Below are 25,212 nucleotides of genomic sequence, written 5' to 3'. Positions count from 1 at the left end.
GGTTCAGCGATGGGGTTATCCTCAGGTGGACCTGATGGCATCTCGACACAATCATCAAACGCCCCAGTATGTGTCCAGAACAAGAGATCCAAAGGCAGTCGCGGTGGATGCTCTCACTGTCGCGTGGCCGTACAGTCTTGTGTATCTGTTTCCACCGTTTCCGCTGCTCCCTCTGGTGCTAAAACGGATCAAAAGAGTCGCTCACAGTCATACTAGTGGCGCCTCATTGGCCTCGGAGAGCTTGGTTCTCGGATCTTCGAGGATTACTCGCAGACGATCCGTGGCCGCTCCCGATACGTCCAGACCTGTTACAACAGGGTCCGTTTCTTTACCCCGATTTAGCGCGGCTGCGTTTGACGGGGTGGCTGTTGAGACCGCCCTCTTAAGAAGAGAGGGCATTCCAGATTCAGTTATACCAACCATGTTACGAGCTAGAAAGCCGGTTACGGCAGCTCATTATTACAGAATATGGCGTGCCTATATAGGTTGGTGTGAAGCTCGGAAATTTCCGACATCAGCTTTCAAGTTATGCCGCCTTTTGTTGTTTCTACAAACAGGCTTAGATGGAGGATTGCGTTTATCTACACTAAAGGTGCAGGTATCTGCTTTGTCAATTTACTTTCAAAGACGATTGGCTCTATTGCCGTCTATACGCACTTTTCTCCAAGGTGTACTCAGGGTACAGCCTCCATTCATACCACCTACAGCGCCATGGGACTTGAATCTGGTTTTGGAGTTCTTACAGTCTTCATATTTTGAACCCTTACAACAAGTGGATATAAAGTTTCTCACTTGGAAAACAATTTTTCTCTTAGCCTTAGCTTCCGCAAGGCGTGTTTCGGATTTGGGTGCCTTGTCATGCAAGCCACCGTATTTGGTGTTTCATGATGACAGAGCGGAACTTCGGACGAATCCCGCCTTCTTACCAAAGGTAGTGTCATCTTTTCACATCAATCAACCAATAGTAGTTCCTGTGTTGACAGCACATTCTGGAACTCTGGATGTGGTTCGCGCATTACGCGTTTATGTATCCCGAACGTCTTCAGTTCGTAAGACGGATACGTTATTTGTTCTCTATGATGCTGCCAAGATGGGTTGGCCAGCATCTAAACAAACTTTATCCAGATGGATAAAACTGACCATACGCCAGGCTTACCTTCATGCTAGGTTACAACCGCCTACGTCAGTAACCGCTCATTCCACACGTTCTGTGGGAACTTCATGGGCAGCTGGTCGTGGGGCTTCTGCGACGCAGCTTTGCCGGGCGGCTACATGGTCTTCCGTGCACACGTTTGTGCGCTTTTACAAGTTTGATACTTTTGCGGCATCAGCATCTAGCTTTGGCCGCCTAGTTTTACAAGTGCCAAACAGCTCTCCCGCCCACGGGGGAAGCTTTGGTACGTCCCAAGAGTACTCCAGTGACCCCTAGTGGATGATAAAGAAAATAGGATTTTGGTACTTACCAGGTAAATCCTTTTCTTTGAATCCATAGGGGGCACTGGACGCCCACCCAGAGCAGTTTTACCTACTTGTGGTTAGTTCTGAGGATCTTATGGTAACACACTTTCACCGGCTGGTTCAAGTTACAAGTGCTGGTTAGGGTGTCAACTGTTAGTTGTCAGTAACTTTATGTGTTAACTTCGTTATTGTCAGTTATGTTATATGTAATACTCCATTATTAACCTCTCTTAATTCCTGTTCGGCTCAGTAAAAAACACTGAGTAAGTGCTCAGGGATATGGAGGGGTGGAGTGTTACTAATTTGAATATTCAGTGCTGTTTCCTGCGGAAGCCCGTCCATATCCCCAAGAGTACTCCAGTGCCCCCTATGGATTCAAAGAAAAGGATTTACCTGGTAAGTACCAAAATCCTATTATCTCCCGATAGAGAGCTCAGGAACTCATGACACATCTTCAGATGTATCTGTTAATTACCCTATCCCCCAGGGCCAGGGTGTCTCCTGTGGTGGCTGCAGAGTGCTCACCTTCTCGAGGGCCGCAGATTCGGCATTCAGGACTAGGTCCTGGTAACCACGGATGCAAGCCTCCGAGGGTGGGGGGGTAGTCACACAGGGAAGAAATTTCCAAGGTTGGTAGTCAAGTCAGGAGACTTGCATTAACATCAACATCCTGGAACTAAGGGCCATATACAACGCCCTACGTCAAGCGGAGACCCTGCTTCACGACCAACCGGTTCTGATTCAGTCAGACAACATCACCGCTGTGGCTCATGTAAACCGACAAGGCGTCACAAGGAGCAGGGTGGCGATGGCGGAAGCCACCAGAATTCTTCGCTGGGCGGAGAATCACGTAAGCACACTGTCAGCAGTGTTCATCCTGGGAGTGGACAACTGGGAAGCAGCCTTCCTCAGCAGGCATGACCTCCACCCGGGAGAGTGGGGACTTCATCAAGAAGTCTTCACGCAGATTGCAAGTCGGTGGGAACTGCCACAGGTGGACATGATGGCATCCCGCCTCAACAAAAAGCTACAGAGGTATTGCGCCAGGTCAAGAGACCCTCAGGCGATAGCTGTGGACGCACTGGTGGCACTGTGGGTGTTCCAGTCGGTCTATGTATTTCCTCCTCTCATACCCAAGGTGCTGAGAATCATAAGAGGAGTGAGAACAATACTCATTGTTCCGGATTGGCCAAGAAGGACTTGGTATCCAGATCTGCAAGAAATGCTCAGAGGACCCGTGGCCTCTGCCTCTAAGACAGGACTTGTTGCAACAGGGGCTCGGTCTGTCCCAAGACTTACCGCGGCTGCGTTTGACGGCATGGCGGTTGAACGCCGGATCCTAGCAGAGAGGCATTCCGGATGAGGTCATTCCTATGCTGATAAAGGCTAGGAAGGACGTGACAGCTCAACATTATCACCGTATATGGCGAAAATGTTTCTTGGTGTTAGGCCAGGAGTGCTCCTACGGAGGAATGCCAGCTGGGCCGTTTCCTTCACTTCCTACAGTCCGGAGTGAATTTGGGCCTAAAATTGGGTTCCATTAAGGTCCAGATTTTGGCCCTATCCATTTTCTTTCAAAAAGAGCTGGCTTCTCTACCTGAAGTTCAGACGTTTGTAAAGGGAGTGCTGCATATTCAGCCCCCTTTTGTGCCTCCAGTGGCACCTTGGGATCTTAACATGGTGTTGAGTTTCCTGTAATCCCACTGGTTTGAACCACTCAAAACGGTTGAATTGAAATATCTCACGTGGAAGGTGGTCATACTACTAGCTTTGGCTAGGCGTGTGTCAGAATTGGCGGCTTTGTCACATAAAAGCCCCTATCTGGTTTTTCATGCGGATAGAGCAGAATTGAGGACCCGTCAATTCCTGCCGAGAGTAGTTTCATCTTTTCATATAAACCAACCTATTGTGGTGCCTGTGGCTACTACTGACTTGGAGGATTCCAAGTTGCTTGATGTGGTCAGGGCTTTGAAGGTTTATGTAGCCAGAACGGCTAGGGTCAGGAAAACAGTCTTTGTTTATCCTGTATGCTTCCAACAAGCTTGGTGCTCCTGCTTCAAAGCAAACTATTGTTCGCTGGATCTGTAACACGATTCAGCAGGCTCATTCTGCGGCTGGATTGCCGCTGCCAAAATCAGTTAAGGCCCATTCCACTAGGAAGGTGGGCTCTTCTTGGGCGGCTGCCCGAGGGGTCTCGGCATTACAGCTGTGCCGAGCGGCTACTTGGTCAGGTTCAAACACTTTTGCAAAGTTCTATAAGTTTGATACCCTGGCTGAGGAGGACCTTGTGTTTGCTTAATCGGTGCTGCAGAGTCATCCGCACTCTCCCGCCCGTTTGGGAGCTTTGGTATAATCCCCATGGTCCTTACGGAGTCCCCAGCATCCATTAGGACGTTAGAGAAAATAAGATTTTACTTACCGGTAAATCTTTCTCGTAGTCCGTAGTGGATGCTGGGCGCCCGTCCCAAGTGCGGACTTCTGCAATGCTTGTATATAGTTATTGCTTAAATAAGGGTTATGTTATAGTTGCATCAGGGTTGAACTGATGCTCTGTTGTTCATACTGTTAACTGGGTAAGTTTATCACAAGTTATACGGTGTGGCTGGTATGTATCTTGCCCTGGATTACCAAAATCCTTTCCTTGTACTGTCAGCTCTTTCGGGCACAGTTTCTCTAACTGAGGTCTGGAGGAGGGACATAGAGGGAGGAGCCAGAGCACACCAGAATCTAAATTCTTTAAGTGTCCATGTCTCCTGCGGAGCCTGTCTATTCCCCATGGTCCTTACGGAGTCCCCAGCATCCACTACAGACTACGAGAAATAGATTTACCGGTAAGTAAAATCTTATTTTACAGTGCATCTTGATGGGAATGTATGCAAATATAGACATGACTGTAAATTACATTATTTGGAATACTGAAACTGATTTCTGCAGTGATGTCTCTAGTAATCTTCACAATATGGAGGAATTCAAAACCACTAGCAAGGCTCGTGTTTACAAGCAATTTAACTAATTTAAACTAAAACATTTGTTTTAGGGCCATTCCTTTAAATGTCCTATGTGACACAAGCTGTAGTGGTGTATCTTTCGAGTCTTCAACACCTATTAAGTTGCAGCTTTCTTAAGTTTGTCATATCCCGTACTTTCATGGCTTCAGTTTCTATTGAATAGAACATTTAAGTAAATTATATTATGCATCAGGCATAGATTCTTTAGCGTTCGACCATGTTAATGTAGTGTAACAATTTCAAGTTCTAAGACTACATGCTATAATTAATTTTGCATACTATTTAATTTGAACAAATTTGCTTTTTGAAAAATAATTGTAATCACTTCCCCATAGACTTCTAAAGTCCCAAAACCAAAATCTGCTCAGAAATCAAACCATAATGGAAAAGTTTCAGAACCGTCCACACCTGCTAAACCTCCAAAAGTAAGTAATACCTTCAGTTGAATCTGTTAATGTTCATGTTCTACTTATTAGATTTAAAGGTTAGATATATAGCTTAAGCCAGCTTAAGCCAGTGGTTCTTGCTGTGTCTAGGTGCCCTGGGTTGGCAGTCCAGGACGAATTAAAATTTACTGTCAATGTAGTAGACCAAGCCAGTGCTTGTAGCTTCCAATCATAAAATATGTGGACAAACAAGTGAATCCTGTCCACATCTGAAATTAAGGATGACTTACAAACACAATTTAACAAGTTTCATAATTTCTCAACTTTTGGCTGATGGATGCAGTGAAATTCTGATACTCTAGTGTGTAATGACTCAGTTTGGGAACCACTAGCTTAAGCAGTAGTTGGGAAATTGTCACTTAACCCCTTTGCTGCTGAGAGATTTATCAAGCTTGTGCTGGAATGTGTCTTCACATAAGTAGAGGGCCACAACACTTTAAAGGGGGGGCACCTTATGTAGGTACACCTTGTGTTCTGTATTCCAGTTTGTGGGGAGACCTTCACCCATCCTTGGTTTCCTTGACTTTTCTGTAGTGTAGGAGGCATAGTTTAAAGTTTGTTCCATCGCTCATTGCTTACCCCCTCAACTAGTATACCAAAACTAGTCCAACTAGTTCTAGTGTACATGACAAGTGGGATTTGTCATCAAAGGGTGCAGTTATGGGGTATTTCACACAATCAATATGGCTATAGAATCTCTTATGAAATGATTCATGAAATTAAGGTTTCATAGCTGCAAGTATACATTGACTTGACTGGGTGTTTTAATCTAGTTCTACAATCCAATAATATAAAATCACTTTCCTTGCAATAGTATAGTTTAGACGTCACTAACTCAAAGTTCTGTTCTGCATTTTCCATACACTGAAAGTAGATCACATATATTTTTGGATACCCTTAAACAAAATCAAATTGTTTTATCAGGCACCCAAAGTAATGGGCACCTGTCGCAGCATTTCAGTTGCTCTGATCAGGTGCCCAAAAATACTGGCTTAGCCATGAAAGCATCTAAACCTGATTAAAGACCTTGCCTTGAAGTGGAATGTACTGTTTGGGTGCCCAAATGGGACACGTTCTGCTTGGTACCATGGGGGTGCTGGTTAGAAATGGCAGTGAACATCTGAATTGCCCCAAAGACCTAATAAAAATTTAACTTTTATTAAATTATGACAAAATTCTTAATGTGGGATGAAGACTTTTTTCTGGATTTAAGTGTGGATGTCTTGTTGCAGCTGTACTGGTTACTCTTAGGCTGGGTACATGCTACAACGATCTGGGGTTGTGGCCAACGGTATGATCATACGCTAACTCTGTACACTGAGTGCATGATCGTGCACTATATTAATGGCCATATTCAGCTGATGGGCATCGGGTTGTCCCATCAGCCATGCATTACAGCAGATGATATAACACCAGTGGCGGGCAGTAGTACACACACTACTTGATATGCACAACATATCTTCTAGGGTGTACCGAGCTTTAGGCTGCATAGCCAAGGCTGCTCATATTTGAAGTGCTCAGTTCAAAGCGTGAAGTTACTCGGGAGTAAAACAGGAGCAGAGATTGCTGATAAGATCTTTCTCTAATCTCTGCTCTGACTCACCACCTCAAACACTGTCTCCATAATCTGGATGCTCCTTTATGAACTCCCTGCCTGGACGTTTTAATGACGTGCCACTTGCTTACCACTCTTAAGGCCCATATAGACAGGCCGATGCAGGAAAAGGAGTGCTGAGCGAACCGCTCAGCACACCTCTCCTGCCGCTCAGCCTAGCGCGATCTGTGCTGAGCGTGCAGGGGGAGATGGGGGGGCCGCTCACTTCACCCAGCGGGTGAAGTAAGTGACCCGCTAGATTGGCCTGCATGCAGGCCAATCTAGCAGTAGCAATGTGCGGTGCTGCGCATCGCTATCGCTGAGGGGGTTACACACGGAGCGATCATGCTGATATTCTATGCAATCTAGTCAGATTGCTTAGAATATCGCTCCGTGAGTATCCCCCTTTAGTGATTGCTTTTTGTTTTTCATAACTTCTGACTTCATAATTTTGACACCATTAACTCTTAAATTCCTTTCTACAACACCCTCACAGCCATGCACTTTATCAGGATTTTCCTTACCCATAACATCCAGTTTATTTCTCACAATATGCTACTGTAGTTGAGCTAACTTTCACTATTCTGACCTGCTTTTTCTTTACCTGGACTGTTTATCGGCTTTAGTCCCAACTCAATGCCTAACTTGCACTACTTTTTACTATATTTGTGGGTTTGTTACTTGTACATTTTTCCACTACTATATACTACCATGTGTCCTCACCCCTGCCCAATACCCATCCCTACCCCACACAAGCAACCCTGCCAGTCTCATTCATAGTTCCCTACTGGAATGCAGATCCGTGCCTGTTATCCATGATCTCCAACTCTACTACACTACATTTTCTCTAACGTCCTAGTGGATGCTGGGGACTCCGAAAGGACCATGGGGAATAGCGGCTCCGCAGGAGACTGGACACAAAGTAAAAGCTTTAGGACTAGCTGGTGTGCACTGGCTCCTCCCCCCATGACCCTCCTCCAAGCCTCAGTTAAGATTTTGTGCCCGAACGAGAAGGGTGCAATCTAGGTGGCTCTCCTGAGCTGCTTAGAGTAAAAGTTTAAATAGGTTTTTTATTTTCAGTGAGACCTGCTGGCAACAGGCTCACTGCATCGAGGGACTAAGGGGAGAAGGAGCGAACTCACCTGCGTGCAGAGTGGATTGGGCTTCTTAGGCTACTGGACATTAGCTCCAGAGGGACGATCACAGGCCCAGCCATGGATGGGTCCCGGAGCCGCGCCGCCGGCCCCCTTACAGATGCTGAAGCAAGAAGAGGTCCATAAATCGGCGGCAGAAGACTTTCCTGTCTTCATAAGGTAGCGCACAGCACTGCAGCTGTGCGCCATTGCTCTCAGCACACTTCGGTCACTGAGGGTGCAGGACGCTGGGGGGGGCGCCCTGGGAAGCAATGAATTTACCTTATTTGGCAAAAAATACATCACATATAGCTCCTGGGCTATATGGATGTATTTAACCCCTGCCAGTTTTCCAGAAAAAAGCGGGAGAAGAGCCCGCCGTGAAGGGGGCGGAGCCTATCTCCTCAGCACACAGCGCCATTTTTCCCACACAGCTCCGCTGGTAGGAAGGCTCCCAGAATCTCCCCTGCATCCTGCAACTACAGAAACAGGGTAAAAAAGAGAGGGGGGCACTTATTTGGCAGAATAACAGATATAAGCAGCTATAAGGGATAGACACTTATTGTAAGGTTGTCCCTATACATATATAGCGCTCTGGTGTGTGCTGGCAAACTCTCCCTCTGTCTCCCCAAGGGGCTCAGTGGGTCCTGTCCTCTATCAGAGCATTCCCTGTGTGTGTGCTGGGTGTCGGTACGTGTGTGTCGACATGTATGAGGAGGAAAATGATGTGGAGGCGAGCAATTGCCTATAATGGTGATGTCACCCCCTAGGGAGTCGACACCTGAATGAATGGCCGTAATTAAGGAATTACGTGACAGTGTCGGCACGTTACAGAAAACTGTTGACGACATGAGACAGCCGGCAGCTCAGTTAGTGCCTGTCCAGGCGTCTCAAACAGTCAGGGGCTATTAAACGCCCGTTACCTCAGTGGGTCGACACAGACACTGACTCCAGTGTCGACGGTGAAGAAACAAACGTATTTTCCAGTAGGGCCACACGTTACATGATCACGGCAATGAAGGAGGTTTTGCACATCTCTGATACTGCAAGTACCACAAAAAGGGGTATTATGTGGGGTGTGAAGATGAATTGAATGAAATGTGTGATGAAGCGTGGGTTACCCCCGACAAAAAACTGCTAATTTCTAAAAAAATTATTGGCACTATATCCCTTCCCACCAGAGGTTAGGGCTCGTTGGGAAACACCCCCTAGGGTGGATAAGGCGCTCACACGCTTATCAAAACAAGTGGCGTTACCGTCTCCAGAAACGGCCGCCCTTAAGGAGCCAGCAGATAGGAGGCTGGAAAATATCCTTAAAAGTATATACACACATACTGGTGTTATACTGCGACCAGCAATAGCCTCAGCCTGGATGTGCAGTGCTGGGGTGGCTTGGTCGGATTCCCTGACTGAAAATATTGATACCCTGGACAGGGACAATATATTATTGACTATAGAGCATTTAAAGGATGCATTCCTATATATGCGAGATGTACAGAGACATTTGCACTCTGGCATCAAGAGTAAGTGCGATGTCCGTTTCTGCCAGAAGAGGATTATGGACGCGACAGTGGTCAGGGGATGCGGATTCCAAACGGCATATGGAAGTATTGCCGTATAAAGGGGAGGAGTTATTTGGGGGCGGTCTATCGGACCTGGTGGCCACGGCAACGGCTGGGAAATCCACCTTTTTACCCCAAGTCACCTCGCAGCAGAAAAAGATACCGCCTTTTCAGGCTCAGTCCTTTCGTCCCCATAAGGGCAAGCGGGCAAAAGGCCACTCATATCTGCCCCGGGGCAGAGGAAGGGGAAAAAGACTGCAACAGACAGCTTCTTCCCACGACCAGAAGCCCTCCCCCGCTTCTGCCAAGTCCTCAGCATGACGCTGGGGCCTTACAAGCGGACTCAGGCACGGTGGGGGCCCGTCTCAAGAATTTCAGCGCGCAGTGGGCTCACTCGCAAGTGGACCCCTGGATCCTGCAGGTAGTATCTCAGGGGTACAAATTGGAATTCGAGACGTCTCCCCCTCGCCGGTTCCTGAAGTCTGCTTTACCAACGTCTACCCCCGACAGGGAGGCGGTATTGGAAGCCATTCACAAGCTGTATTCCCAGCAAGTGATAATCAAGGTACCCCTCCTACAACAGGGAAAGGGGTATTACTCCACGCTGTTTGTGGTACCGAAGCCGGACGGCTCGGTGAGACCCATTTTAAATCTGAAAGCCTTGAACACTTACATAAAAAGGTTCAAGTTCAAGATGGAGTCACTCAGAGCAGTGATAGCGAACCTGGAAGAAGGGGACTACATGGTGTCTCTGGACATCAAGGATGCTTACCTCCATGTCCCAATTTGCCCTTCTCACCAAGGGTACCTCAGGTTTGTGGTACAGAACTGCCACTATCAGTTTCAGACGCTGCCGTTTGGATTGTCCACGGCACCCCGGGTCTTTACCAAGGTAATGGCCGAAATGATGATTCTTCTTCGAAGAAAAGGCGTCTTAATTATCCCTTACTTGGACGATCTCCTGATAAGGGCAAGGTCCAGAGAACAGTTAGAGGTCGGAGTAGCACTATCTCAAATAGTACTACGACAGCACGGATGGATTCTAAATATTCCAAAATCGCAGCTGATTCCGACGACACGTCTGCTGTTCCTAGGGATGATTCTGGACACAGTACAGAAAAAGGTGTTTCTCCCGGAAGAGAAAGCCAGGGAGTTATCCGACCTAGTCAGGAAACTCCTAAGACCAGGCCAAGTGTCAGTACATCAGTGCACAAGGGTCCTGGGAAAGATGGTGGCTTCTTACGAAGCGATTCCATTCGGCAGATTCCACGCAAGAACTTTTCAGTTGGATCTGCTAGACAAATGGTCCGGATCGCATCTTCAAATGCATCAGCGGATTACCCTGTCTCCAAGGACAAGGGTGTCTCTCCTGTGGTGGTTACAGAGTGCTCATCTCCTAGAGGGCCGCAGATTCGGCATTCAGGATTGGGTCCTGGTGACCACGGATGCCAGCCTGAGAGGCTGGGGAGCAGTCACACAGGGAAAAAATTTCCAGGGCTTGTGGTCAAGCATGGAAACGTCACTTCACATAAATATCCTGGAACTAAGGGCCATTTACAATGCCCTAAGTCAGGCAAGGCCTCTGCTTCAGGGTCAGTCAGTATTGATCCAGTCGGACAACATCACGGCAGTCGCCCACGTAAACAGACAGGGCGGCACAAGAAGCAGGAGGGCAATGACGGAAGTGACAAGGATTCTTCGCTGGGCGGAAAATCATGTGATAGCACTGTCAGCAGTGTTCATTCCGGGAGTGGACAACTGGGAAGCAGACTTCCTCAGCAGACACGATCTTCACCCGGGGGAGTGGGGACTTCACCCAGAAGTCTTCCACTTGATTGTAAACCGTTGGGAAAAACCAAAGGTGGACATGATGGCGTCTCGCCTCAACAAAAAACTGGACAGATATTGCTCCAGGTCAAGGAACCCTCAGGCAATAGCTGTGGACGCTCTGGTAACACCGTGGGTGTACCGGTCATTGTATGTGTTCCCTCCTCTTCCTCTCATACCAAAAGTACTGAGAATCATAAGGAGAGGAGTAAAGACTATACTCGTGGCTCCGGATTGGCCAAGAAGGACTTGGTACCCGGAAATTCAAGAGATGCTCACGGAAGACCCGTGGCCTCTACCTCTAAGACAGGACCTGCTCCAGCAGGGACCATGTCTGTTCCAAGACTTACCGCGGCTGCGTTTGACGGCATGGCGGTTGAACGCCGGATCCTGAAGGAAAAGCATTCCGGATGAAGTCATCCCTACCCTGATCAAAGCCAGGAAGGATGTAACCGTACAACATTATCACCGTATTTGGCGTAAATATGTTGCGTGGTGCGAGGCCAGGAAGGCCCCTACGGAGGAATTTCAACTGGGTCGATTCCTGCATTTCCTGCAAACAGGACTGTCTATGGGCCTCAAATTAGGGTCCATTAAGGTTCAAATTTCGGCCCTGTCGATATTCTTCCAAAAAGAACTAGCTTCTGTTCCTGAAGTTCAGACGTTTGTCAAGGGAGTACTGCATATACAGCCTCCTTTTGTGCCTCCAGTGGCACCTTGGGATCTCAATGTAGTGTTGGGATTCCTAAAATCACATTGGTTTGAACCACTCACCACTGTGGACTTGAAATCTCACATGGAAAGTGGTAATGCTGTTAGCCCTGGCTTCAGCCAGGCGTGTATCAGAATTGGCGGCTTTATCCTATAAAAGCCCTTACCTAATTTTTCATACGGACAGGGCAGAATTGAGGACTCGTCCTCAATTTCTCCCTAAGGTGGTTTCAGCATTTCACTTAAACCAACCTATTGTGGTGCCTGCGGCTACTAGGGACTTGGAGGATTCCAAGTTGCTGGACGTAGTCAGGGCCCTGAAAATATGTTTCCAGGACGGCTGGAGTCAGAAAATCTGACTCGCTGTTTATCCTGTATGCACCCAACAAGCTGGGTGCTCCTGCTTCTAAGCAGACGATTGCTCGTTGGATTTGTAGTACAATTCAGCTTGCACATTCTGTGGCAGGCCTGCCACAGCCAAAATCTATAAAAGCCCATTCCACACGGAAAGTGGGCTCATCTTGGGCGGCTGCCCGAGGGGTCTCGGCTTTACAACTTTGCCGAGCTGCTACTTGGTCAGGGGCAAACACGTTTGCTAAATTCTACAAATTTGATACCCTGGCTGAGGAGGACCTGGAGTTCTCTCATTCGGTGCTGCAGAGTCATCCGCACTCTCCCGCCCGTTTGGGAGCTTTGGTATAATCCCCATGGTCCTTTCGGAGTCCCCAGCATCCACTAGGACGTTAGAGAAAATAAGAATTTACTTACCGATAATTCTATTTCTCATAGTCCGTAGTGGATGCTGGGCGCCCATCCCAAGTGCGGATTGTCTGCATTACTTGTACATAGTTATTGTTACAAAAATCGGGTTATTGTTGTTGTGAGCCATCTTTTCAGAGGCTCCTTCTGTTATCATGCTGTTAACTGGGTTCAGATCACAAGTTGTACGGTGTGATTGGTGTGGCTGGTAAGAGTCTTACCCGGGATTCAAAATCCTTCCTTATTGTGTACGCTCGTCCGGGCACAGTATCCTAACTGAGGCTTGGAGGAGGGTCATGGGGGGAGGAGCCAGTGCACACCAGCTAGTCCTAAAGCTTTTACTTTGTGCCCAGTCTCCTGCGGAGCCGCTATTCCCCATGGTCCTTTCGGAGTCCCCAGCATCCACTACGGACTATGAGAAATAGAATTATCGGTAAGTAAATTCTTATCTGCTGCCTGGCACCAATTAATCCATCCTCCTGATGCTTCTGGACCACTGCTGTCCACAGCCCTCTGGCATACCTTATTTAGTTTATCCTCCACCTTTGTGAATGAACCACTGTGCTCCATTACTACTACAAATGTCCTCTTCTGCTCCTTGAAGCTTGTGACCTTTTATGCAGTTACTCTGTTGACCTTACCACTGTTTCAATATTGCCTTTTATGCCACCATTTTGCGCATCTGTTTCTTCCTGTAACCCACTGTGTCCATTACTGTACTTTGATTTGTTCGCCCTACCAGCAGCAACCTATGCAGTGTGCTTCAGATGGCTCCTCCATGGGCAGAATACTACATGTTGATCTATTCATACAGGGTCTGCCTTGGGACCTTGTATGGCTTATCTCCCACAGCATAACCTTTGTAGTGCACCCAATCTGGCTAATCACCACCTAGTATGCTCGTGGATGGTATGAAAAATACAAGGAGCTGATTGTTAAAACCCTATTCAAGTTAGGTGCTGACAACCACCCATTTTGTGTCCTCTAGGTGTGACCTATTACACCCAGGGTAATCCTACATAGGTTGCCCAAGACAGCTGCCTTGTCTGGTGCCTTTTTATGGGTGGAAATTTTAACCAATGTCATTTATTGGCAAAGGTGACTACACTATCATTGTTGTGCTGTCTAGGTTTTGTGGCTTTCTAATTGCTGTAATGCTAAACTCCCTTTTATGTGCTATGTTACATCTAAAGCTTGAGTGCTGCAGAAAAGCTTTATATAAATAGAATTATAAAATAGACTGCTTTGGAGTGTAAGCATTTTTGTAACTTTCTATTTTATTTTAACCTTGCTGATTAAGTATACAATTTTATTTGTTATTTTTATAACTTTAGTGCATTCCATAATGTCTCCTACATCCTTCTCATGTATACTTCTGTCTGAATCATTGGGCTTTGGGATTCTTAACCCCTTCAGTGGTGGGTATTCAGTAAAAAAACAACACCCTGGGGTGTTATTGAAGTGTGACAGGGTGAGGTAATTGCCTGATCATCTGTGGGCATTGCCAGCCCTAGCACTGATTCCTGGCCGCCTTGTGGCGCCCGGGAATTGGCGTAAGCTATTTCACAGGTAAGCCCAGCCAATAGGAGTCCAGGGGGTGGGCTAAACTCCATAATGGAGTATGCGGATTCCCAGATGCCGTGCATGCTGCACAGCTGCTGTCCACAGAGAATCGGTCAGTAGTATTCACGGAAATCTTCTGGTGTTGCTAGCGCTGGCTAGCCTGGAAGACGTCCGGGCAAACTACTGAAGGGGTTAAAGGGTGAATACAGTGATGTCCTCAGTAAGCCCCAGGCTTTAGAGAAGTCCTACAAATTATCAAGTCTCCAGTCCCTCTTCTAGTCAACTCATATGCTTAGGTTTAAGATATTCACTTGCATACAGTAAATATATTGTAAATGCATCATGTCTGTGTAAACTTTGTTTCAGACGCCAGAACAAAAAGGGAAACAAGAGGGCAAGCAAACGCCTAATAGGTCTCCAAAGGTCCCCTTTACACTTGAAGAAATTAAAGCAAAAATGCAAGCAACAATAGAAAAGGTAAACTTATTGCTTGGTTAGGTCATTAGGTGCTGTTGAGCCAGTAAATAACAGGTATTGTCAAATGATTTGTAAGTAGACAAACTAAAGTAATACAAAAACCTGTACTAGATCTGAAAGTGATAGATGGACTGATCTCTAATGTATTTTCCAGGGTTCTGTCCTTCCTAAAATTGAAGCAAAGTTCACAAACTATGTGAAGAATTGTTTCAGAACAGACAACAAAAAGGTGAGTGACAGAAGCTTCAGTTACATATACCCTTATTAGACAGAAGTGTCTGAATCCCCGCATTTCAGTGCCAGGTAGTTTCGTGGGTCCCTGCCTGATTTCTTCCCCCGCTTCCCACCCTTTCACAGTTGGGTAAATTACTAGGACAAGAATTTCAACCCAGTAGTTTTGCAGATAGAAACATTTATTCTGTGTGAAATACAGGTTGAAATTCCCATGTCTCCAACACTAGTAAATTCCTGGATCAGAGTCTTGGGAATTTTGAGCCGGGTCGACCCTTTCATACAGAAGAAATACCTGTTTTGATTAACAAATTACTGATTAGAACGTCTTCACCCTGGAATTTGCTTTTGTGTGTGATAGGGGTATTAGTCTCCTATGCATAGGTTATGTGGTGTTGCCCCTAGATTGACTCATGTGCTCTCCCATATTAAGTAAGTAAAGTGCAGTGTGCTGTTATTGTATAGGCACTATTTGTTCTTTGCTTACAATGTCTTTACCACATAGTCCACTTTAGACAAAGCATTTTTTAAAGAACTATTTAAATCCTCTAAAGTAATCTCAGGATTTATCTTGGATTAATTATGTCTTTAAATATTGCAGGTTATTGATGACCTCTGGAACTGGAGAAAGGCTCTGAAAGACTTAAAATAACTTGTCTTTTTTCCCTTTGGTTGTCAGCTGGTTTATTTTCGCATTTTATATATTTTTTTTTTTTTTAAATAAAAAGTTGAGAACAATTTGGTCCTATGTAAATTTCTAACAATTTGCTAAGCAATTCTGACGTTCCACCTGTTTTGTACATTTCAGTGTTCTATTATGGCATAATAAAGATGACCAGACAAATGAAGTGGATCCTAATGAATATAATCTATTACTTTATTTGCTGTGAATGATGGGGACTGAGATACATACCTCCCTACATGATCCATTCATGGAGGAACAAAATGCTGTTCCTTGATTTCCCATTGCAATCACCTGTGTTAAAACAAATTTCTTATTAAATAACTAGTTCAACATTGGTGATTGTGCCAAATTGCCATTATAGTGCAGGTTTTTTTCTGAATATTTTCAGAAATTAGTTCACAAGAGCATTTTACAGATATGGCAAGGGAGATAATTTGATCATGGATCAAAGGCATACATAACCTTTGTTACACTTAAATAAAATGAGATTTATGGTAAAAACTTACCTTTGTTAAATCTTTCTGAGGTACGCTGGGCTCCACAGGGTATAACATTGGGGTGTAGAGTAGGATCTTGATCCGAGGCACCAACAAGCTCAAAGCTTTGACCTTCCTGAGATGCATAGTGCCGCCTCCTCTATAACCCCGCCTCCATGCACAGGAGCTCAGTTTTTGTTAACCATGCAGTAGCGGGTAAAAGACTACAATCGTTAGTAGCCACATATACCATACACTCACTACAGGAGAGGGTGTCAGCGGCTAATGCCATACCAACCCAAAGAAGCAAAGTGAGTCAGGGTGGGCTCCTTGTGGAGTCCAGTGTACCTCACAGAAAGATTTAACAAAGGTAAGTTCTTACCATAAATCTTGTTTTCTGCTGCGGGGTAGCAGAAAACAAGTTATTCCCTGGGCACCACAGGGAATAACATCAGGGATGTCCTAAAGCAGTTCCTTATGGGAGGGGACGCACTGAAGCGGGCATAAGAATCCAGCGTCCAAAGGAAGCATCCTGGGAGGTGGAAGTTTTAAAGGCATGTTCACTAAGGACCACGTAGCTGCCTTGCACAATTGTTCATGGGCCGCCCAAGAAGGTCCAACAGACTGAGTAGAAGACCAGCCTGTACATAAGCATGTGCAATCAGCATTCTAATCCATCTGGCCAAGTTCTGCTTGTTAGCAGGCCAGCCATGTTTGTGAAAACTAAACCGTACGAAGAGACTTCCGAATGGAAGCAGTTCTCTTCACATAGATACGGAGAGCCCATACCACATCCAAAGACTGCTCTTTGGAAGACAACTCAGGAGAATTAAAGGCAGGAACCACAATCTCCTGTTTAAGGTGGAAGGAAGACACCACCTTAGGTAGATAACCAGGGTGTTTCTAAGAACTGCCAGATCACTGAAAAAATCAGAAAGGGGGACCTACAGGATAAGGCACCAAAGTCTGAAACACATCTAGCAGAAGCAAACGCTAGCAGAAAAAGACCTTAAGGGAAAGCCACTTAAGATCCGCAGATGCAAGAGGGTCAAAAGGAAACTCTTGCAAGGCCTCCAAAACCACTGACAAATCCCAAGGGCCTACAGGTGGGACATAAGGAGGCTCAACACACCCTGAGTGAAGGTATGAACATCAGCCAGAGTTGCAATTTTTCTCTGAAACCATACTGACAAGGCAGAAATGTGAACCTTGAGGGAGGCCAGACGAAGGCCTAGGTCCAGGCCTTGCTGTAGGAAGGCCAAATGTGTGGCTGTACTAAACTTGTAAGCATGATTGGTATTGGTGCACCAATCAAAGTAAGAATTCCAGACCCTATGGTAAATCCAAGCAGAAGGTGGCTTACGGGCCTTCAACATAGTTTGAATGACCGCCTCAGAAAACCTTTGGCCCTCAGTATGGAAGCTTCAAGAGCCACGCTGTCAAAACCAGTCAGGCCAAATCCTGGTAGACACAAGGGCCCTGAACGCAGAGATGTGGAAGTAGAAGGGGATGCTCTATCTAGAGGCCCTGTAGGTCTGAGAACCAATGCTGTCTGGGCCACTTGGGAGCAATTAGAAGTTAGTATGCCTCCTTGTTTGCACTTCCTTATCACTCTAGGCCAGGCATTCAAGGCACACAAACAGTGCAGGTTTTAGTGTTATCCAGGCTTCAGCATAGATGGTTAAATCAAAATAACAGGTACTAATTAAGTCACCTGTGTTCAAGACTGGATATCACTAAAACAAGGACTGTTGGTGTGCCTTGAGGACCGAGGTTGGGAAACACTGCTCTAGGCAGTAAAGACACTGGAGAGAACACATATGGCATCCAAAAGTTCCATAGGATTGCCAGTGTGTCCACGAACGCTGCTTGAGGATCCCTTGTTCTTGCTCCGAAGACCGGAACCTTGTGATTGTGTCGAGATGCCATCCGATCCACGTCTGGAAGGACCCACTTGTCCATGAGGAGTTGAAATACTTCTGGATGGAGGCTCCACTCTTCAGCTTGTACGTCCTGACGACCGAGTCCGCTTCCCAGTTGAGGACCCCTGGAATGCACACTGCCAATATGGCTGGCAGATGGCTTTCTGCCCATTGAAGAATCCTTGATACTTCCCTCATTGCCATGTGACTTCAAGTGCTGCCTTGATTTATGTACGCCACCCTGGTGGTGGTGTCCGACTGTGCCTGAACAGGTCTGTTCTGAATTAAATGCTGGGCCAGGTTCAGAGCATTGAACACCGCCCGCAGTTCCAGAATGTTGACCAGAAGGAGAGACTTCTCCTTGGTTCACCGACCCCTAAAGGGAGTGTTGCTCCAACACTGCGCCCCAGGCTCTCAGACTGGCATCCGTCGTCTGAAGGACCCAGTTGGAGAAACAGAAGGGACGACCCCTGCTCAAACGTCTGTCCTGCAGCCACCAGCTTGGTGACAGACGGACCTCCGGAGACAAGGAGTTCATTTGAGACCTGATCCGGTGTGGCAGGCTGTCCCATTTGGCAAGAATCCGTTTCTGCAGATGGTGTGAATGGAATTGAGCTTACTCCACCATGTCGAAAGGTGACACTGAGACCTAGCACTTGCATCATCGAATGTATCGACACTTGCGGACGAGACAGGAAGCATTGAATCCTGTCCTGAAGCTTTAGGACCTTCTCCTGAGATGAGAACAACCGCTGGTTGCGATTGTCCAACGCTTCCAGGTGCACCATGCTCTGTGCAGGGACCAGGGAGGATTTCTTCCAGTTGATTAGCCACCTGTGGGCTTGTAGAAACTGGGTATGTCAGATCCACATGGCGTAGGAGAATCTCTGGGGAATTTTCCAGGATCAACAAGTCGTCCAAGTATGGTAGGATTCTGGCCCCTTGACGATGGAGTACAGCTGTCATTACCGCCATAACCTTGGTGAAGACTCGCAGATCCGTGGTCAAACCAAAAGGTAATGCCCAAAATTGGTAATGGTGGTTGCCAACCACAAACCTCAGGTACTGCTGATGTGACATTGCAATGGGAATATGTAGGTAAGCATCTTGTATGGCCAGGGTGACAATATAATTTTTACTGACCTCCGCAGTGAGGGGAAAGCGAGCCAGCATCATCTTGTGAGGTGTGAATTTCTTTCCTGGATTTTCCCAGGACTCATGTATATCAACTAAATCTGAGGTTCTCAAACTCTGTTATCGGGAGCCCACACAGTGCATGTTTTGCAGGTAACCCAGCAGGTGCACAGGTGTATTAATTACTCACTGACACATTTTAAAAGGTCCACAGGTGGAGCTAATTTCACTTGCGATTATGTGAGGAGACCTACAAAACATGCACTGTGTGGGCCCCCGAGGACCGAGTTTGAGAACCTCTGAACTAAATGGTCAGAGTGAGGTAAAACTTGTTTAACCACTTTCTGACATTTAGTCCTGTCTGTTTTTTAGAGGCAGTATAAGGCTCTGGGTCATCAGTAATTTGAAGAATGAGCCTGATAGCCTCCAGCAAGTCAGGAACATCCACCTGTGAGACATTCCCCATCACAAGCATCAGGGTCAGAATCTGTGGGGTCAGTATATACGACATCCTCATCAGATGAGGTGTCTGGGATGTTGGTGGATTGTGAGGAAGTAATGGCCCACTTAGAGGACCCCTTGGTCTTAAGCGAGTGAGGGTTAGACTTTGGAGTAGTCAGTGATTGGTTCAATTGCTGTAACTGAGCAGACAGTTGATCTGCTCGTGGTGGGTTATCTGCGGGGACCATAAGCGGCTGTACCGGCACAGGAGGTCCGATAGGGGGTGTTAGTCTAGTTACCAGCGTAATAAATAGCGTGGAGAAGGTAGTGTTGCTATGATCCCACTGGGGGAGGCGGGTTAAGGAACCCCCAGAACCTGAACCCTCAGCTGCTGTTTTCCTCAAATGTGTCTGCAGCATCACCACCACGCAATGTGGGATCAGCCCCAGCTCCATTGCCCTTTGTATGCTGACCTATCCGAAAGCTCAATGCAGGGCAACCCAGTACAATATCGGCAGCCCAACACCTGACAGGAACTCCCTGTGCAGTGGATTAGCACAAACAGGGAATTCAAGAGGTATATGTGACTGAAATTCACAGAGAAATACACACTGAGTATATTCTGTGAACTACCTATATTAGATGATAAACCTGAAGCACCTAGCCCCCTCAGGTTATAGAATATAAGGATAGCAATCTGAGTGAGACACAAAATGGAGGTCACACAGCAGCTACATGCGCACACATATAATCACAATGTAGAAATTAAGACATGCAATAACACTGCACTGGACTAGCAATACAAAGTAATACTCAGTATGGCTATATATTTAGTAGATATATCAATGCACAGTAAAGACTGGATGTATATCACAGGGTACTTGTACTATATAACCCTGACCAAATGCACTGTTTCGTAACACTGTCAACAGACATGTAGACTACTAAGTGTCTTGTAAAATGCACAGTGCGGACATGCAGGCGGCTTTACAAAGGAGGATTTACCCAAACAGTCCCAGGAACAGTGCTGCTCTGTGTAATGTTGCCCAAACACTGACTGGGAGTGAGGGAGAGATATGCAGCTCCAGGGCTGTAAACATTACTTTAAATGGTGCCCTGAGGGAGGGGCTACAGGTTCAAGCATTATCCCCCTGCTGGACTTCACCGCTGGTACTATGGGCTATTAATAAAACTGTTTTTGTGAGGTAAAAAAAATGACCTGTGCCCTTACCCTGGTGGTTTAGTGGAGTCCCTTCCCGACCACAGTCCATGGCAGTGTGTGTGACCCGCCTCCCACCGGCAGTGCCGAATCGTGATTTTTATCGGGAGCTGCCTAGGGGGCCCACTTACCTCCTCCCTGAGTGCGGCCACGCAATCTAAGAGAACTTTGGCAGGTGTGTGACTGAGAAGCAAACCGGAGCCTCCGCTGTAAGTTCCCGGCAACCAGGGCGCGGGAGTATACAGCGCCGCTGGGGGAGGTGATGGAGCTGCAGCAGGAGATGTCAGACTGACATCTAATACTCGCACTGCTGCAGCTCTTGAACTCTTAATTTCTTTATCATCCACTAGGGGTCACTGGAGTACTCTTGGGATATGGACTGGCTTCCGTAGGAACAGCACTGAATATTTAAATTTAGAACACTCCACCCCTCCATATCCCCGAGTACCTCTCAGTGTTTTTTCTGTGCTTGAAGTAGTAACAGCTCTGTGGCTCAGGTCACAATTACTTTGAATATTTTTATATTTCCCTATTTTTATACATCCCTTTCCCCCTTCCAAAAGGCAGGGTCAGGGATAGTGCAGCTGCTGATAGCAGCAGGGGCGTGTCGGGCCTCTCTGAAAGAGCTCCCTCACAGCCACACACACACACACAGGCTGGCCGGCGCTTACTAAGAAGCCCCGTCGGAGCCTCATCACAGAAGCACAATTGCAGGTATGTGAGTGGGGAGAACGGGGCGGTCAGCTTCCGCTGCCGCCCCGAGGTGTGGGGAAGGCGCTGGTGTCTTTCGGCTGACTGCCGCCCGCCGCAGTTGCTCCGGCCGCCGGGTAACAGCCGCCCGCTGTCCTACACTGCTCCCGCGTCTCTGAAGTCGGGTCCGGCCGCCGCTTCTCCCGCTGCTCCGGCGCTTCTTACAATACCCGCGTGTCTCAACGGGTCCGCCCGCCGCTTCTCCTGCACCTCCGGCCGCCGCTTGATCCGCTGCTGCCCGTGTCTCATAGCGCTGACACGCGCTCCCAGTCTTCCAGGTCCCGGGGTGCCCGCTGCCCGGCCCGCACTGCACGCTATGGAGCAGATGCGAGGGGGGGGGGAAAGGACAGCAGCAACAGGCTGTTGGTAGTACAGCACACATTTATATAACTATATAATGATGTTTATACTGGCAGGGAGGCTGTTTTATAATGATTACACAGGCTGTTAATAATATCAGTATGAAACTACACTGTGATTATATGTATAAGCATGGGGGCCATTTTAACCATGCTTCCTGTGTCTTCCTGCTGTGATTCCAGAACGTTCCAGTACTACATTTCTACTCCACCGGAGGCGCAGGGGTGTTAGTGGGAATTTGGGATCACATTTCATAGTACTGGCCACGTGTACTGCACTCGGCCAGATATATATACAGAGACACCTTACTGCTATTTTACTGAGTCGTGCAAGTGTCTGTTTTTTTTTTTTTGTATTGTATTGTCTGTCGCCATAATGAGTAAGGCACCAGCAAAAACGAAAAAGCATAATTGCAAAGTCTGTAACAGTGTGTTACCGGATGGATCTACCACATGTACAGTATGTTTTGTGAATTCGGTTCAGAATACCATTTCGGCTCCAGTTTTACAACCAATGTCCTCACCGGACCCTCCGTGGGGTATGTTAGTAAATGTACTAGATAGGTTACAATCAGAATTGACCGCCGCTCGTCAGGAGCGGGAAACGGCAAGATCTGAGTCTAGGGTGAGACCGCCAGAACTACCGGAGGCGTCTCACCCTTGCGTAAGGTCCAAATCCATTTTGGGTAAACGGGATAAATTTCATATGTCTTATGATTTTCCAGTGTCTGCTATGTTGCATTCTGACGATTCCATGCCAGACCTCACGGAACAAGATGAGGGTGAGGAGGGCGAAGTGGAGTCAGATGGCGAGGATTTTAACAGTTCCGGCATTGATGATCTCATCAGAGCGGTACGTCAGTCTCTGAAGTTTACTGAAACTGAGGAGCCTCTCACAAATGATCAGGTCGTATTTACTAAACGAAAAAAAACTCCAATAAGTTTTCCTGTGTCGGAATCCCTTAATCAGATGTTAGTAGAAACACGACAGAATCCAGATAAACGGTTTTCTATACCTCGCAGATTTAAGTCTAGTTACCCGTTTCCAGACTCGGTAACATGTACATGGGAGAATCCACCAATAGTTGATTCTTCAGTGTCAAAGCTTACCAAGAAATTAACCATACCAGTGCCAGCAGCTACTACGCTTAAAGACCCTTCAGATCGCAAGATAGAAACTATGCTAAAATCCATGTATGTAGCAGCAGGTGTGATGCTGAGACCTGGATTGGTTGGCATTTGGGTCACTAAGGCACTCATAATATGGCTTACAGAACTCAAATCTGCTTTACATGACGAAAACCTGATAATTCTTGTAAATCAAATGATTGAGGCTGTAGAGTATCTCTGTACAGCGTCTACTGACGTCTGTCAGCTCACTTCTCGTATTTCATCGTCGCTAGTTACGGCACGAAGAGCACTCTGGCTGCGTGCTTATCATGCGGAGGCAGAGGTCAAACGAGGTATAGAGGCGTTGCCTTACGATGGCAAGAAGTTGTTTGGTCCTGAATTGGACGCATGGATTGCTGAGGCTACGGGAGGTAAGTCTGTTTTCTTACCATTGCCTGCACCGGTATCAAGAAGAAGGTACGCTGGACCTTCGTTCAAATCCTTTAGACCTCAGCCCTTTCGAGGACGTGGCAGAGGAACAGCCACGCCTGCTAGACGTGGTCGCGGACGTGGTTTCCAACAAACCAACACAACTCGCCAGGATGCTAAGGTTACCGACAAGCCAGTGGCATGACGGGCTACCAGCCCATCTCGGTTCTCCGATTGTGGGAGCACGCCTTCAGAAGTTCCATTTGGCGTGGTTCCACACATCCGCGGATGGGTGGATCCGCAATTTAGTGTTAAAAGGTTACAAAATACAGTTCGACTGTCTTCCGCCTCTGCGGTTTTTCAAGACAGGATTGCCTCTGTCGGACGACAAGAGGACGGTTCTGCAAATTGCCATTCAGTCCCTACTGGATTCGGCAGTTTTGATTCCGGTCCCTGTACACCAACAGGGTCAGGGTTATTATTCAAGTCTGTTTGTGGTACCGAAGCCGGATGGCTCAGTCAGACCAATATTGAACTTAAAGGGTCTCAATCAGTACGTAACTTACTACAGATTCAAAATGGAGTCTCTGCGTTCGGTGATTGCGGGTTTAGAGCCAAAGGAATTTATGATTGCGCTAGATCTCAAGGATGCGTACTTACACATTCCAATTTGGCAGCCTCATCAGAAATTCTTACGGTTTGCAATACGCCAGAACCATTACCAGTTTCAGGCTCTACCGTTTGGCCTGTCATCAGCGCCACGGGTATTCACCAAAGTGATGTCTGTGATGATAGCTCATCTCAGATCCCCGAGAGTGACAATAGTTCCGTATTTAGACGATCTGCTCATCAAAGCTCCGTCTCAACAGATACTTCTCCAACATGCGCTGCTAACATACGATGTACTGGTTCACCACGGTTGGATTGTCAACTTCAAGAAATCACATCTAATTCCGTCTCAACGCCTTCAATTCCTAGGTATGATTCTCGATACGGTCAATCAAAGAATTTACCTACCACAGCAGAAAGTACAAATTCTACGCCATCTAGTACAATTAGTGCTCAAGCCACGCACAGTGTCGGTACACTTGTGCATTCGCCTCTTAGGCACAATGGTAGCAGCTTTCGAAGCGCTTCAGTTCGGAAGATTTCACTCGCGTCCATTTCAACTGAATGTGCTCGCCCAGTGGTCGGGCTCGCATCTGCAGATTCACCACAGGGTGAGGTTGTCACCAAGGGCAAGAGTATCTCTGCTCTAATGGCTCAAGGAACACAATTTAACCGCAGGAAGACGGTTCGGAGGCTGGAATTGGATAATTCTAACTACGGACGCCAGTCTCAGAGGTTGGGGAGCGGTAATTCAAAATTGTCAGCTCCAGGGTCTCTGGGCGGATCACGAGAAATTGCTGTCTATAAATGTCCTAGAACTCCGCGCATTTTACAATGCGCTACGACAAGCAGTGCACATGCTTCGCTCTCAGCCTGTCCAAGTGCAGTCGGACAATGCGACGGCGGTCGCATACATCAACAAACAAGGAGGAACAAGAAGCCGCATGGCAATGCGGGAAGTAGCTCGTATCCTCAATTGGGCGGAATGCCACCAGGTGATATTGTCGGCAGTGTTCATTCCGGGAGTGGACAACTGGGAAGCGGATTATCTCAGTCGTCGGGATTTTCATCCAGGCGAATGGGCATTAAATCCAGAAGTGTTTCACATGTTGGTTCAGAGATGGGGTTATCCTCAGGTGGACCTGATGGCGTCTCGACACAATCACCAAACGTTCCCGTATGTGTCCAGAACAAGAGATCCAAAGGCAGTGGCGGTGGATGCTCTCACTGTCGCGTGGCCGTACAGTCTTGTGTATCTGTTTCCACCGTTTCCGTTGCTCCCTCTGGTGCTAAAACGGATCAAAAGAGA

At 47.0% G+C, this 25,212-nt stretch overlaps 1 protein-coding gene across 1 annotated transcript in view; it reads left to right on the top strand.

Moving 5' to 3' along the window:
- Nucleotides 1-15,617, top strand: part of NPM1 (nucleophosmin 1) — a 48,386-nt gene extending 32,769 nt beyond the window's left edge. The window contains exons 8-11 of the mRNA XM_063928246.1: nucleotides 4,802-4,891; nucleotides 14,428-14,538; nucleotides 14,693-14,767; nucleotides 15,371-15,617. Of these exons, the coding sequence (XP_063784316.1) occupies nucleotides 4,802-4,891; nucleotides 14,428-14,538; nucleotides 14,693-14,767; nucleotides 15,371-15,421 (327 nt within the window). The 3' untranslated portion in view covers nucleotides 15,422-15,617. The remainder of the gene's footprint in view (nucleotides 1-4,801; nucleotides 4,892-14,427; nucleotides 14,539-14,692; nucleotides 14,768-15,370) is intronic.
- Nucleotides 15,618-25,212: the final 9,595 nt, after the last annotated feature.

This window comes from Pseudophryne corroboree, chromosome 6 (genome assembly GCF_028390025.1).
Source record: "Pseudophryne corroboree isolate aPseCor3 chromosome 6, aPseCor3.hap2, whole genome shotgun sequence".
Classification (NCBI taxonomy): domain Eukaryota; kingdom Metazoa; phylum Chordata; class Amphibia; order Anura; family Myobatrachidae; genus Pseudophryne; species Pseudophryne corroboree.
Note: the sequence above shows the minus strand (reverse complement) of the source record. Positions and strands in the feature narration are given on the sequence as shown.